Source organism: Phaethon aethereus (assembly GCF_964289735.1).
Source record: "Phaethon aethereus genome assembly, chromosome: 1".
NCBI lineage: Eukaryota > Metazoa > Chordata > Aves > Phaethontiformes > Phaethontidae > Phaethon > Phaethon aethereus.
Genome location: NC_138575.1, coordinates 87,350,271 through 87,366,470, shown reverse-complemented (window position 1 = coordinate 87,366,470; position 16,200 = coordinate 87,350,271). Strand labels below are relative to the sequence as shown.

Here is a 16,200-nt window from a genome sequence, read left to right as displayed (position 1 = left end):
TCTTTTGAGATACTTAGTTGATCTGAATAAAGTTCTTCTTTAAAAAATTCCTTCACATTAGCAGCTTTTCTGGGTGGAGAGGGAGTGCCTACTAGAAGGGCTCAGATTTTGAGGGATAGATGGAGGCCAAGAGAAATGACAGAATGCAAGGGAGGCTTTTTGTTTCATGATGTGAAAGAAATTTCTTTAGAAGCCAAGGCGACAATACTTTACCTTCTATTCCATCAACATACGGAATTTTTCAGTCTGCCTTCATATGATTAAAAGAAGTGACATGACACATACCTATAGGTATGACCACCAATTGCCATTTGTTGAAAGAAATGAAACTTTCTCTTACTGTATAATTGGTATGACTTTGGGAGACAATAAGTCATGGTGGTATAGAGTGAGAAAAGAGAAGAGAAGCTTTCCCACCAATCAAATAGGTGATTCACTTGTACATAATACAGATGACAGACCTGCATCTAAAGTAAGGACAAGAATAACCTCTTGCTGAGTTATATTGCATCTCACAAAGCACTATCTAGAAAATTAATTTGAGTCCTCACATTCTGTGTGACAAGCAAGAATATCCAAAAGATGAAACAGGAATTTGATGATTTTCTTGCAGCTCAGTCTGCATTCCTAATAATCTCCAGAAAACTGCCCCATGTGTCTGTGAGGAGAAACATAAATTTGAGAAGAGATCTTTAAACAGTTTCTAATAAGAAAATATCATAAGTTGAAAAATTAAGTCCATAGAAAAAAAATTACAATGAAAATACTTAGAAATAAAAAGCAAAAACTGTCCAGGCAGTCTTGGCAACAAGGAATTATAAGAGAAATTGGAAAGATTGTCTAAACAGTCATGCTTGTATTTCTTCTAATTATGTAATCACTTCTCTGCAAGTAAACCAAACTTTGGTAAACTAATCCTAAATGCAAGTTATTCTGGTTCTACTAGTACCCGATTAGCATTTTATGAACAGAGGTGTGTTTCCAAAAGTGGTCAGTACAGCTCAGCAGGCTCTATCAGTGTCCCAGCTCTTCAATGTCATCATAGCCTGTATCTTCAAGACCAGGGGATGAATCTTTCATAGCCTCAGAGGTCCTGTTTTCTGACACTTTAGGACTCCAGTCTGAAAATATGAAGGGAAGAACACTCAGATAAATGCATGTCCTGTACGTATTACCTTTACATGGTTGTCCAGCTGGCAGCATGGACTGGCCGTTGTCTTCTCCAGAAATTAGAGCCATAGATAGGCATGGCTGTGAAAGACCTGAGAAATGCTTGTCTCATCCTGCCTCCCGGTACATGTATACATATCCAAGGATCAAGCTTACTGTTCCCAGAAAACGGATTACTGATCTCACTTTAAACACTTCTAATAAAGGCAATTCTTCCCTAGATAACCCCATTCTGTTTTACTGCCTGAAGTGTTATCTGACACACTGCAAATTTAGTAGATCTGTCCTTGTCCCTGGTGGAACCTCCATCAGATGACCAGATTTAGCAACCCCTACTATCTTCTGATTTTTAGAACACAAACAAATGATGAGAGAGATGAATGTACCTTAATTATACACAGTTTTTGCAAACAGCAAAAAAACCCAAAACTGAGCAGCTTTGTATGAAGTCAACAGCAAGTGAGGTTCACAAAGACACTGAGCATTCATTTAAGGTAGAAATATGTACTTCATGCATAATGTTAAAATGAATATCATCATGGTCCATTAAAAAAAATTCTCTTAACGTCTCTCCAATCACTTTAAGTCCTAAAATACTTTGATTAATCTTTCATGCCTTCAGTCTGTCAAATATATTTATCACTGCCCCAAAAGGTGGAGTTCAGCTGTTGATCAGAAGGTGTTCCACAATTATGTTAAGTGTATGGAGAAAGAGAAATCTGTTTTAAATATTTTTTGTTAATTCTTTTTGAATTAGGTCCTGACAAAATTTATGCTAGGGTAAAATCCTAGCTGAATCCATCCTCCAGCCACTATCCACTGTCTTTAAGAACTCAGAGAACAGGCTCTGAAGGAGTGGGAAAACATGAACAACATGTGCTTATTTTTAAGGTGATGTGTGTGGGAGAAGAAACAAGATTAGGAGATACAGAAAGTTCAACTTCAGAAAAATATGAGAACAAATAAACTACTTGTAAAGAAAAGAAAAAAAGCAGGTAGAAAATAGACAACATGGATTTATAAAAAATAAATCACACCAAATAAATCTGATTTTTCTTTTTGATTATCTGAAAGTGCTTTTATAAGGGAGTAGAGCAAATTGTCATTCACCTCACATGAGTTTTTTCGAAGTAAACTAGACAAATATGGTCTAACTCAAACCTCTATAGACTGGGTAAAAATTCATTCAAAAATGGTATTCTTAGTGTAGCTCACTGGACCAAGTAAGATTCTTTTACAGCCCTATGGACAACTAAGTATTTTTATTAAGTCCTAAGATAAAATACACATGTTCTTATTACATTTTCCAGATGATACCATACTATGTCATAATTCAAATGATCTTGGCAAAGTTTTGATGGAAATAGAATGAAATCTAATAAGGATACTTAAAAGATGAAGGGAGAAACAATCAACTGCATAATTAGAACGATTGGTGTCTAATGGTATGTGGTATTTTACAGAGCAGGATTTGGAATTGCATCAGGCCAGACATTGAACACTGTCAGGAGTGCCAATGCTGTTGCAAAAAAGGGAGACATCACACTGGCATGCATAAACAGAAGGACATATGTAAGACATAGGAAGAGGTCCTCCTGCTCTACCTGACACTAGTAAGGTCTTAGTACCATGCTGTACAGAAATACTGTAAAATTTTGGTTTTGAAGCACTTTTTGTCAGACCTACTGACACAGCCTGGGTGGAGACATACAGAATGAGCAGAGATCTAGTCAGCAAGACCTAAGTAGAAAATTACAGGTTGCTGCAGTCTAGAGAAACAAAATACAAAACAGAACTGAAGGGAGGTATGTTAACAGTCTTCAAGTACTTAAAAGGCTGTTACAAAGGTGACTGCAACTCCTCTATCCCCACATCAACTATAGTTAGAAGTAACAATTTTAATTTGCAGCAGTGAAGACTTAGGTTAGGCCATAGGCAAGAATTTTACAGCTGTAAGGAAAACACAGCATAGATATAGATTACCTGCAGAGGTTGTGGAATCACTGCTACTGAATGGCTGTAAGAACAATAACAAACATCTAGCCTACACTCTTTGTGTAGGTAGGTAATGTTCCTTCCTGACAGTGGTTGGATAAAACCTAGGTGATTGCTTGAGGTACCCTGCACCTTGATCTTCCCTGAGTTCAGTACAGTAACTATAAATTATGAAAACTAACAGCACTGCTCCTCTGGCCTCACCTGTCTGTGAATCCTTGTTTCTGTCACTTCCTTCAGGGATCCAAATTATTTCCTGTTCATTCTGCTCAGAAGGAGAAGCATCTTTAGGTCCAGGAGCTTCTGCCACATCATCATAACCATCTTGCAGGGTATTTCCAGGCAGTGGAGAGACCTCTGGAACAGTACAGGTATTAACTATAACAGGGAGAAATCTTCCACTAGAGAGAGCAGTAGCTGATGATCCAGCACCAAGGACCTGTAATACTGACATTATGATGATAATGAACAATAAGAAAGCAAGAATCCTCCTGAGGACTCTAAGGTATTCCAGACATCGATATAGCTCCAATAATGGTTATACATTGCGGTAAGAAGTAGGAAGTGGAAATCAAAATGGTGGAGGGACAGGAGGGGGAACAAGATCTGGAGAAGGAGGCAGTTAGTGACAGGGTTTATTTCGAGTAAGCTTCCCCACTGCATTTCATAATTCAGATAATCATAGAAACATAGAATAGTTTGGGTTGGAAGGGACCTTTAAAGGTCATCTAGTCCAACCCGTTTGCAATAAGCAGAGACATCTTCAACTAGATCAGGTTGCTCAGAGCCCTATCCAATCTGACCTGGAATGTTTCCAGGGATGGGACAACTGCCACCTCTCTGGACAACCTATGCCAGTGTTTCACCACCCTCATTGTGAAAAATTTCTTCATTCTATCTAGTCTATATCTACCCTCTTTTGATTTAAAACCATTACCCCTTGTCCTATCGCTACAGGCCCTGCTAAAAAGTCTGTCCCCATCTTTCTTATAAGACTCTTTAAGTACTGGAAGGCTGCAGTAAGGTCTCCCTGGAGCCTTCTCTTCTCCAGGCTGAACAACCGCAACTCTCTCAGCCTTTCCTCATAGGAGAGGGGTTCCATCGCTCTGATAATTTTTGTGGCCATCCTCTGGACTTGCTCCAACAGGTCCATGTCTTTCCTGTGCTGAGGGCTCCAGAGCTGGACGCAGTACTGCAGGTGGGGTCTCACCAGAGCGGAGTAGAGGGGTAGAATCACCTCCCTCGACCTGCTGGTCACGCTTCTTTTGATGCAGCCCAGGATACAGTTGGCCTTCTGGGCTGCAAGTGCACATTGCTGGCTCATGTCCAGCTTTTCACCAACCAGTACCCCCAAGTCCTTCATGGCAGGGCTGCTCTCAGTCCTTTCATCCCCCAGCCTCTATTGATCCTGGTGATTGCCCTGAGCCAGGTGCAGGACCTTGCACTTGGCCTTGTTGAATTTCATGAGTTGTGGTTCATATTCTCCCACTTCTCAAATCTCTCAAGGTCCCTCTGGATGGCATCCCTTCCCTCAAGTGTATCAACTGCGCCACTCAGCTTCGTGTCGTCTGCAAACTTACTAAGGGTGCACTCGATCCCACTGTCTATGTTGTTGATAAAGATATTGAACAGTACCGGTTCCATTACATACCCCCAAGGGACACCACTTGTTACTGATCTCCATTTGGACTTCGAGCTGTCAACTGCATCTCTTTGAATGTGGCAATCCACCAAATTCCTTAATTCATTGAATAGTCCATCCATCAGACTCAGTTCTGTGAGTAGTCAACTCTAATTCCTCAGGGGCAGCTAGCTCTGTGGTCTGTACTTAACTGGAAACCATGCCTCAGAGTATACTAGTTTTCACTGTTTTATAGTATATACATGCACACATGGGCATACAAATAATACATATATAAAATTAAAAGTTAATCAAAGGGCTCCTGTTTCACTTTTTACCTAGTACTCAGTCTGAACAAGAAAAAGAGATTTTATTTGGAATAATTGCCTTCTTTATGAGCATTTCAAAGCAAGTAAGGAAAAGTTTTTAGTTTAATTTTAAAGAATAAAAAAATCTTAATACAAGAAGACCAATAGAAAATAAAATTAAAGACATAGCACATCAAAGAGTGAGGGATATGGACAGCTGAGGTGAAAAACTGCTTGTGTCTGGCAGCTGATCTCTCTGAGACCAGGCAATAGCTAAGAGAGCTTTTTAATCAGGTCCAGGAAAATACAGTTCTTTTCCAAACACTTGCTTTTCCTCAGCTTTTTCAAGTTAAACAACCTCCACATATGGCAAACTGCATTTTCTTCAGATCACTTCGATTAAAATTCCTTAATCAACTCCAATGGTATACCAATGTTCTTATCTGGAGCATGTTTTTCCTCTGTCTTAATTCTCTCTATCTCAGAAATGAAGCAACAGTTTACAAGCTGTTGCAATTTCTGGGAGAAGCAGTTGTCAAATTATTGGCTTCATGTGACTGGATCCCTGTCAGGAGCGCAATACTACCAGCAAACATTTATTTTCAACTTCTCATATAGAAGAGAAGACTAGCACTTGTATATAAGATTGTATGACATTCTGCCACCACAAGAGTTATACAGAAATTTTTGGTTCACATCCGAACATCTCTAGTGGACATGAAATACAGCAAGAAAAAAGTTTTAATCACCAATTAATGCTTCGGAAATTAAGAGCTACCCTGATTTTGTGTCTCTTTCTTTGTAGGATCCCCATCTTCCATTACCTTGAATTACTCCAGGACCATTTTCTTCATAACTGTCCCCACTATAAAACTGTGCCTTTGTTTTTGAACTCTCTGCATAAGAATCTAGACAAATGAAAAAGAGTGTGGTATCAGATTAAACTCTCTTTAGTTGCTAAGACTACATAATGAGGAAAAGAGTAGGCTGCAGTAATAACACCTAAGTCAAGCAGATTCTTGGGCAGTGACTATTACTCCTGCAAGGTAGGAGGTGCTTTCTGGTGAGCTGGAATATACTGCTGATTTACCTGCTATGCAGGGACATTAAATCCTCATTTGATAGGAGGAAGAAAGGGGGAAGAAGGAATGTTTTACCTGCTCTAGTGGGTGATGCTGTTGTTTCTGTCACACCTGCAAGGCTTACAGTGAAAGAGCCAAGAATCCCTCAGGGACCCCATAACACCTCCTCCTCATGGGGGAGGCAAGCCACGAAGGGAGAAAAGCAGTCAACAGGAGGAAGCCTTCAGACACAAATAGCTACTGGGAGGGAGATACAAATTATTCCTTTATTTGTTCCTGCTTTAAATAATTACAGCGAAAGCATTTTTTTTCCTTGGGTTTTTTTTTGCTTTTTTGTTTATTTGTTTGACCTGTAGTGATCTATGCTCTATGGCTGCAGTGAGGACAGCACAAAATGAATTGTCCCTAGGAGAGGAATTGGCAGAGTCCAGTGGACTGGAAACGCCTCTCCTCAAAGTTTCCCAGTAGATTTGGGAGCTGTAAAGTATAAGATTGGGATCTGGGCCACAAGGAGGAATTTTCCCTTGACAAGAGCAAGACACACAGACCTGAAAGGCCAGTCATGCCCTGCTTTTCCCGCATCAGATTATAGTTGATCTCTTCATAGACAGCCTCAGAGAAGGGGTCATAGGATAGTCTGGAGCCTGAAAGTAAAAGGCAATGATTACTCACACATTATCTGCTTATACCCAGGCTGGGGTCTTGAAAAGTAGAAGTGACCTAATGGGGTCTACATGGCCTGGTTGGTACCCAGAAAGTCACCGAGAGGTGCAGACTGAGGATTAAACATTGCTGGGCTCTTTCACTGCCAGACAGTAAGTGAAAGTCTCATTGTGTCAGCAGATGCCATTCATCTCAGTCACCCATTCCCCCAGCCTCTTCAGCCAGCCATGGACAAACACTTGCCAGCCATGTCAAGGAGGCATTTCATACCAGTTCTGAGGGACCCACCTCTCTGCTGTGCCCTGGCACTTCGTATCTGTCCAGCAAGAATGGCAAGGACCAGGCAGAGAAGGGCCCCCAGGATAATGCAAAGGATGGCAGGCGTTGAAATATTCAATGTTGCAGAGCGGTGGGGACGATCTGAATGGAAATGAAGAAGCAACAGAGAGAGAATCGGTGACCCAAAGGGCTGCTCCTCTGTAGCCTCCTACTGTGCCCATGCTAGCAGGGTGAGGCAGGTCACTTGCTGGCCAGTTGTGGGTCCTGCTCAAGCAACTAGAATTCAGCGGCTGGAGATAGTGCCATTTGGCTCTCCTTTACAAAAGGCTGCAGGAGGTGCTTTCTGGTGAGCTGGAATATACTGCTGATTTACCTGCTATGCAGGGACATTAATTCCTCATCTGACAGGAGGAAGAAAGGGAGAAGAAGGAATGTTTTACCTGTTCTAGTGGGTGATGCTGTTGTTTCTGTCACACCTGCAAAAGGAAGGTGAGTCCAGATTAAGGAAGAAGCAAGTGTGAAAAATAGGGAAAACATTTTCACATCATTTATGAGGTTCTTGCAGTCAAAATTATGAAGGGGCTAGTCACTGGGATGTACAGCTGACGTAATGTTGCTCTATCCACCTCCTTCCCAGATCTGTGTAATGAACCAAAGGACCAGTCACTAACCAGAGCAAGCCACAGCAGCGTCTTCCTTATGATCACAATTTTTGCCGAACAAGGGCTTAGCAGGACAGTCCCAAAGAGACAGCTCTGTTCCTTTACAGTGCACCTTCTGCAACCAGATGGGACCAGTCCCTTCCCCAAAGGCAGCTTCACTCAGAGCAGACAGAGCAGATCCACAGCCCAGCTGCCTGCATACAACGTTAGCATCTGCCACATCCCACGAATCGTCACAGACTGTTCCCCATGAACCTTTGTGCCAAATCTCCACTCTGCCTGAACATCCATCCTCTGCTCCTATGACTCGTAACTTCTCCCTGTCTGCAAAACACAGAAACTTTCTGTATTGCTGAAACAGCAGGAAGGTCCATAGAGACAAATAAGGAGAAACAGAGAGACAGGAGTACCTGAACAACTTGTAGAGTTTGGACAATCAGCAAATGTGGCTGGAGATGTTGCCTCTTTTCTTCCTGCAGGATTTAAATAATGAAGTGAATAGTCTGATTATTCTATGAAAAGAGTGAAGGAATATAAAATGCCTGAAATTTAATCATCAAGTTACTTTTTTCCTATGATATATATATGGCCTATTTAGTACTTGATGGATCATTGGCTATTGCTATGAATTAAATAATCTTCCTGATGACTGTGCTTTCTTTCTTCTTGTGTGAGGCAGCTGCAATCCCTTTCAGGAAATCTGAATGCCATCTGGAATTCATTTATATTATAGTGGGAACCCACAGGTATGAAATACTGTCATAAGAGCAGGCATTAGAAGTGGACCTTTAGAACTGAAGAATTCATACACTTGTCCATGGCTATGTGCATGCCAACGTGTACATGTACATATGCACTGATATGCCTCCATAGATGTAGAAACACCGACATGCCTCTCAACTTCTTGAGAAGTCTGATCCTAACTCAAATCTCACAGACTGACTGTGTATCATAGATTTTTGCTTTAAAAATATGCAGTGGCACCATCCTATCAGGGACTTCCCCAGGATTTCCACTGGGTAACTGCACTTGATGACACTCATGTAATTTTAAGTCAGTCACTCATTTACATTAGGGATATAGACAAAGAAAAATGTTTGTGCCATTTGCGTGAAACTAGAAATAATATATACCAGATAACAAATGAACATGACATAATTACTAGTGTCCATATATGCATGCACAGGTTTATGTATATGTTGGGAGTCCTGTTTTGGACTGGAGATGCATTTCTAATTACCAGTGCAAGAAATGTGGGTCTCTTCTGCTCGGTTATCACATGACTGCGGATCCCAGGGGTCTGACTGACATTGCCAGAGAGAGCTATGTTGCTCAGTGCACTCAATGTGGTCCAGCCATGTGGGCCCAGAACCTCTGCCATATTTGAAGTCTCTTGCGATTTCCCCACCATCTCCACAGTTCAGGTGTTTGCACACGGTTATTGCAGTAAGTTGAGACATATGATTGGAGCAAATGCTTCCCCATGTCCCATTGTAGAAAACTTCTAGCCTCCCAGCACAGTCGTTGCCATTCACGAGCCTCAGAGCCAGGAACTCTAGAAGTGAAGACATAAAAATGGAATTAGAGGGGCCTGATTCTGCTAGGAATTTGGCTTTGATGGGTGAAATTCAGAATCTGCTAACAATCCTGTTCATCACTCTGAATGAGAAAGTGCCAGAGGAAACCACTCCAAAAGTGAGAAACACTTAAAATAAAAAATCGCACAGTGATCCTCTCCGGTTAGCCAGCATTCACCAGCATCTACATAAACAAACAACAGTGATGGCCACACTCCACAGTTGCAGGTATATTTCTTTCGTATGTTGAAGCCTATGTGCTGTGTGCTCCTCTGATTTGTTTTAGTGTGCAATGACTTGTTTACAATAATTTCAGAGCCAACTGGAATGGCTCCCCTGCAGAAGCACAGGGCACCCCTGCAGCCTTCAGTGACTGAAACCTTGCCAGTTATAGCAATACATTTCAGCCCTCAACTCTGTGAAACACCTATTAAGAAGTGTTTGAACATACATCCATTATGAACTCTACCATCATCATAATCATAAAATACATACATTATAAACTCTACCCTTAGTCCCAGACAATAGGTACTGACATTGTAACAATGTGCACTTACAATCAATAAAACGCTACCTCTCATTCTGGAACCACAGTTAACATCATACCAATCTCAATATATATTTATTACAAAATTCAGACCTTGTCCCTGCAAAACACATGAACAAGAATATAGTTTATGAGGTAAAGTAAGATTACTCTCTTCTATTTGCTTTATGCAAATGCACATGGTTCTTTTTCCAAAGGCTAAGTAGTAAGTAAACCCTGCTCTTCAAACAATAGAGACCACTTAGGGATTTTCACTGTTGCAGGCTTCCCAATCCAAGCATCCTCAGGGCTGGCTGGTTCTTTTTTATCACCCAGTTGAGCTCAGGTTTTCTTTTGGGCTGCTATGACAAGCTCCTGCCTCTAGGATAGCTAGCCATGCAACTTTCTTGGAGGTGAGGAAGGTGAGGATGTCATACATTCCTGATAGACCCTTTACCTAGTGTTTTTAGTATGGATTTATGTAAATCATTGCACAGCTCTACTTTTCCAGCTGCCTGGCAATGTACTCACTCTACTCATTCTTGAATGGTTGTATTTTTGTCTGATTCCTGCCTAAGTGGCATTCCATGGTGCCAACAGATAAGATATGTTTGTTTATTTCTTCTAGGGTGCTGTCTGCATTTGCTGTCTTGAGTGGGAAAGCTTCGAGCCACCCTTGTGATGCTCTGCCACCATGAGAACATAGCATCTGCCAGTGGTGCTGGGGAGGTCTCTAAAATCCACTTGCCAGGCATCTCCAAACATTAATTTCTCTCACTGCACACTGTTTCATCATTCACACTGTATGTTGTGTCATTCCACAGACATCACACTGCCTAAGTGCTTGCATTATATCTTCCCAAGACAAGTCTAAGCAGCCTTCTCTGTCCTCAATCCCTCACAGCATACTCAGCAGTTCCATAGGCTCATCTATTTAAAAATAGTTTTCCTTTATGCTCCCATCCCAAGTCTCTACTGACAGGTTGAGCCAGCTGGTCAGCTTAGTTGCTATGTTTCTCTTACTGAGTTGTCTTTGAATCCGGGATATATGCATTATTAGCATGACATACTAAGCAAGGCTTTCTTCAAGCAGCTGTTGTACTACTTTCCATACTTCTGCTCGAAATGGTTTTCCTCACTGCTGCCAGTTATCACAATGTCATTGTTTAAGCGATTTCCTAACCACATTATTCACCATCCAGGAATCTGTGTATGTGAGTCTGTTGGTGCTCCTTGAGTATGTTCCAAGGCTATTTCCAAGGCCTTTCAAACTTCTTCAAATCTCCTTCCAGACGGCAGCCTCTCCTGTAGAGGGGTTCCAAGGATTTCGGCCTCCTGTTTCCTGCTGTGCTTTTACAGGATCCATAGGTGAACAAACTCTGTTTCAGTACTTAATTCATCATTTGCTAGGGTTTGACAGCCAAAGATGTTTGGTCTTCCTCATACTATTGATTTGCTGGCCAATGACTTAGTAAATTCAACTAATTCTGGTCCAGAGCTTAAACCAATATGTGCAGATTGGCAAAGGGCCAATAGCCATTTTTGCCGTGTAGTTGTGGTTGCTCTTTCCTCAGTATTTTGAATCCTTGAACCTAAAATTCAGGATTTCAAGCCCTAACATTAGTGATCACAAGCTTTTCAGGGTCCCTCTCCCTTTGCCTGTAACCACACTCCAGCAGTTCAGGAAACTGCAGTTGATTGTCCCCTTCTTCCCAGTCCTTTCAAAGCGGTATTTTATTTGTAGAATCAGCACAATTAGGCACCACTCAACATATCTGTCCATAAACTGATACCAAACCCCTCATACATTGTCCAGGACAGTGTTTACAAGTAGTTTATGCCCAAACTCCCGAAAGTCCTGCTGTCTCAAGCTTTCAGCTGTACCTCATTTGCTCTGGTGTCCCAGCAATGCCATAGCCACTGCAGAGCAGTGACTTTTAAGTTTTTCCACATTTCTCTATTAATTTACGCTCAGAGTAAAGACCCATTGGGTGGTCACAGTCTGGGGAGCAGTGTACTCTTTTCTGTAGGGCTCCTTAATTAATGTAACTAGGGCTACCTGAAAGGACTCATTTTTTAATTTATCATGAGCCCCTAGTTTCCCCTCCCAAGGTATCAGGGCCCCCCTCCAGGCCAGTCAATTTAAGCTCTAGGTGCTCCCACAGGCAGCCTGAAGCTTGCAGTTTGTCCATTACAGCAGTACTAGCTGCTAACTTCACCACAGCAAAGCAACACACCACTCTCTTGGGGTTTCACAGACAACGTAACCCCTTTGCATCTCCCAGGCTGATATTCTTGGACAGAAAAATATCCAGGCTCCAGGCCACTGGAGTTCTTCCCAATCACCTTCCCCTCCAACAAGTTCTGTCACACTCTCCATTTCCCACCTCTTTACACATAGTTCGTACCCTTCCCCCTTGTCTCCATCCTCTCCCTTACCCCTGACAATGGGTGTACCCCTTACACCATACCATGACAAATTTCCAATATCAGAATCAAGGCTCCTTTGGAGCCTTGAAGTCACTACAATTATGCCAGTCCAAGGGCAGGCCAGGTACTAGTGTTGCTAGAGTGTCTCCCACATTTATGATCTGCTATCATGGGCAAAACAGTTTCAATTTGGGAAATTTAACTTAATTTTATTTTTCACACCTAACATAATCTTAATTATTGCTTTGGGTAATGAGGGGAAAAAAAAGGAAACGTTAACAATTAAACAAACACTGAGGGAAACACTCCACTCCGTTAGTCCTATCTTCCTTTGTTTTCCCTCCCAATTCCTTCAGTGAGGCTGGCAGTGCAGGAGGTTGTGGTTTTTTTCTGCTACTCCTTGCTGCTTATTCATTTTCCTCTGCTCCAACATGGATGCTCCACAGGCTGAAGTCCCTTGAAGGGTTGTATTTTCTCCACTGTGGGCTCTCCAAATGCTCTGGTACCTTCAGAATTTGTACTTGGCCCAACGTGGCTGACCAACTGCTGTTCACAGACTGCAGTCCCTTCAGGGTTGGTATCTGCTCCAGTTTGGGTCCTCCACAGTCTACAGTCCATTCAGAAGAGTACCTGTTCCAGTGTGGCTTCTCCACAGGCCACAGCCCTTTCAGAGGCATACTTCGTCAGGCATGGAAATGATGTCTCCAGCCATGTCCCCAGCAGTGTCTTTTTCTGCTTCTCCTTCACTTCTCTCTCTTGCATCTGCCACTCTGTCTTAAACATGCAGAAGAAGATCCACCATATGCTCTTCTGATTGGTTGATGCTTTGGTGCACAGTGGGTTGTTTTCATTGTTTTCAAAGACAGCTATAACTGACTGTAATGGGCACATGGCAGTGGATGACCTCCAGCACAAAGAACACCCACAGCCCCTTGCTGTTGAAATCTTTACGGAAACCCTCCAATTTATTCCCCAAGTATCCCACCACACACTTTTTGTGTGTGTGTGTGTTAATGCAAAATAAGGACTTCTGCAGGCCCTTTTTCATCTTGGTGGGACCAAGGGGATGTGCAGACAAACTATGCTTGTAGACAAGAGAGATCAAGAGGCTGTCCAAGCAAGTTTCCACTGTTGTCCTCTTCCCTTCATATAACTCTCCCCTTTCAACACACAGGCTCAAAAAAGGATTCTCTGAACACACCTGAGCACAGGACTCCAGCATCCTCTTTGTGTTGGCAGTTGTGCTGGCCCCATGCCCTAGAGGGACATGCCCAGAGATCAGATTCAGCCCCAGTGCAGTTCACGTCATCCAGCCAGATCTGTCCTGAGCCTTCGCCATAATGAGCAGAGACAAATGCCTTGATGGCATGTCCACATCCCAGCTGCTTGCAAACTACATTAGCATCTGATAGATCCCAGTTATCATCACAGATGGTGCCCCAGATGCCACCATGATAAAGCTCAACTCTCCCAGCACAGCGCTTTGTTCCATTCACCAGCCTGATCTGTCTGCTACCTGCAGGAAGAAAACCCAACTGTCAACATGCAAATATAATGATAGTGCACAGGTCAGTGTAATGGCTCTAGGTTTAAGGCACTTTTAAGGCATCATGTTCTTGTTATATTCTAGTTCCTCTGTTACAGTTTGTTGGCAGAACTCCTGTGATGCTAAAACCACATAAAGGGAAAGGCCTACTCCTGCATCAGATAAATGTTTGAATAATTCCTGTGAGATGTTGCAAACAAGAAGGAGTGTCTAGTCATACTAAGTATATGCGGAGATCACCTTATCTTAGAAAGCCTGAGAAGCTGTTTTATATCTAAGCTCATTTAGTTAGACGGAGACTGAGACAGAGACAGAGACAGCTTCTGTTACAGATGGGTTACAAAATGAGATAAGAGTAGAAACAGTTCTAATTTACTTTAGGAAAGGCTGCAGGTATCTGTAAATATAGAAATGTCACAAAATAAACCATATTTAATTCCCAAGTGACAGTCAGGATGTGTGGCAGTCATGGCCAAATTAGTGTTCTTATGACTTCTGTATTTTATTTCTTTTTGATTCTGTGAGATAAATTCTTTGAGAAATTCAGATGAAGAAAACATTTATGTAAATTATACTTGCTTCCTTACCCTTAGAGTATACAAGCAGGTGCGTATCACAAGCTCAGACCTGTGCCTATTCAGTCTGATGAGATCACAGAACAAGGTGGGCTAGAGGCAACCCAGGAAGCATTTTGTTCCTTTCACACAGTAACTCACCTGAGCAAATCACACCAACGTCTTCAGCAACTCCTGTTGGCACTCTCTGAGAATGGGAGGTCTTACAGAGCATCAGCTGATTCTCATTTCCAGCACACTGGACACTTCTTAAGCCCACAGGACCCATGCCTCGCTCAGACCTTGGAAGGTAATAGGCTTTCTCAGCAATTCCACACTGGAGCTGTCTGCATACCACATGACCATCCTTAATGTCCCAGTCATCATCCAGGACTCTGCTCCACATGCCATGGAGAGAGATCTCAACTCGCCCATCACAGCGGCTCTCACCACCTGAGAGTCTGAGTGATTCAGCAAGACCTGGACTCAAGAGAGATGGAAAATATATCGAGTAACATCTACTGTTCTTACTGCAGTAGCAATAACATGCAGGAGAGAGACGGAAGACAACTTTCTATGTTGGTAAAAAAGTAATTCTCACCACTGGTTAAGGAGACAGCCTCTGTTAAAGCTTTGTTTGCTTTCATGCACACAAGGGTCTGCAATGGGAAGTGAGAAAAGCTTCCCCAGCTCAAAGACTAGATCCTGTGAGGAGTTACATCTAAACAATGTGAATGCCTCTACTAAATGAAGTTTTTATGCTGAAACCAAGGTTGGAGGGGTGGGGGAAAGGAAAGGGCATTAAAGACAGGCTGACATACTGGACTTACTTGTCAGAGTGAGATCACCAATACTGCTTTGGTCTGAAGTTGCACTACCCATAAAAGGCCACTCCTGACTTACCTGAGCAAATAACAGTGGCTGCTTCTCTGGCTGAACAGGTTGGATTGCCCAAAGTCACTTGCACACAATCCCACAGGCAGGATTCTGTCCCTTCACAGTGAAAAGCATCTCTCCATACTGGCCCATTCCCATCCACAAAACGGTCTCCTGTCTGGATTGACTTTGCATAGCCACAGTTCAGCTGGTGACAGAGAACACTGGCAGCTTGCAAATTCCAGTGGGAGCGGCAGAGTCTTCCCCACGTGTCTCCATGTTGGATCTCCACTCTGCCAGAGCATGTGGTGCCATTCACCAGCCTGCCCCCTGGGCACCCTGAATATAAGAGAAAGTGAGTACTGAGATGTCATGTTTGTACCTGCTCATGGGCATGACCTGAAAGTGACTGGGAAGTGGGAATGAACTTTCCTTAGCATTCAGTAAATGACTCCACTGGGCCACTGAACTTTCATATTCATAACTAGACTTCAGTCCACCCTATTTTACTGAGAAGAATGACTAGAAATCAGGATCTTGTCCTCTTTACAATTTTTAAATTCAGGGCACTAGATTTCAGGGCTCCAGGTGAACCAATTAATTGTTCTGACCAGCCTCACCTAGGGCATCCAGCTACGCATCCTTAGGGTACTGGTCCAAGGCCTCACTTAAACCTGGACGAGGCCTTCAGTCTGTGACTAGTGTAACTGTTTCCAGTCTTGTCTTTTGCTACTCCTGACTCCAGCTACTCTCTAGTTGGACCCTACACCTGATTGATTGCTTTGCCTTGTATGAGACTATCTGTAGACCTTGTTATCAGTACCTTCCCTTGTCCTCTGTGCACACGCTTTGGATTGTGCCTTTATTGGTAAGGACACTGCCTGTGTTGTCCTCACACTCTGCCCCCAGCT

General features: G+C 42.6%; 1 protein-coding gene across 1 annotated transcript in view; it reads right to left on the bottom strand.

The window, feature by feature from the left end:
* Positions 1-1,014: 1,014 nt before the first annotated feature.
* LOC309412978 (antigen WC1.1-like) overlaps positions 1,015-16,200 on the bottom strand; it is a gene marked incomplete at both ends in the record, with an annotated part of 30,698 nt that continues 15,512 nt past the window's right edge. Inside the window, 12 exons of the mRNA XM_082010036.1 lie at positions 1,015-1,121; positions 3,370-3,522; positions 5,919-6,002; positions 6,725-6,820; positions 7,128-7,259; positions 7,559-7,594; positions 7,790-8,104; positions 8,191-8,253; positions 9,021-9,335; positions 13,515-13,829; positions 14,576-14,893; positions 15,317-15,628. Of these exons, the coding sequence (XP_081866162.1) occupies positions 1,015-1,121; positions 3,370-3,522; positions 5,919-6,002; positions 6,725-6,820; positions 7,128-7,259; positions 7,559-7,594; positions 7,790-8,104; positions 8,191-8,253; positions 9,021-9,335; positions 13,515-13,829; positions 14,576-14,893; positions 15,317-15,628 (2,246 nt within the window). The remainder of the gene's footprint in view (positions 1,122-3,369; positions 3,523-5,918; positions 6,003-6,724; positions 6,821-7,127; positions 7,260-7,558; positions 7,595-7,789; positions 8,105-8,190; positions 8,254-9,020; positions 9,336-13,514; positions 13,830-14,575; positions 14,894-15,316; positions 15,629-16,200) is intronic.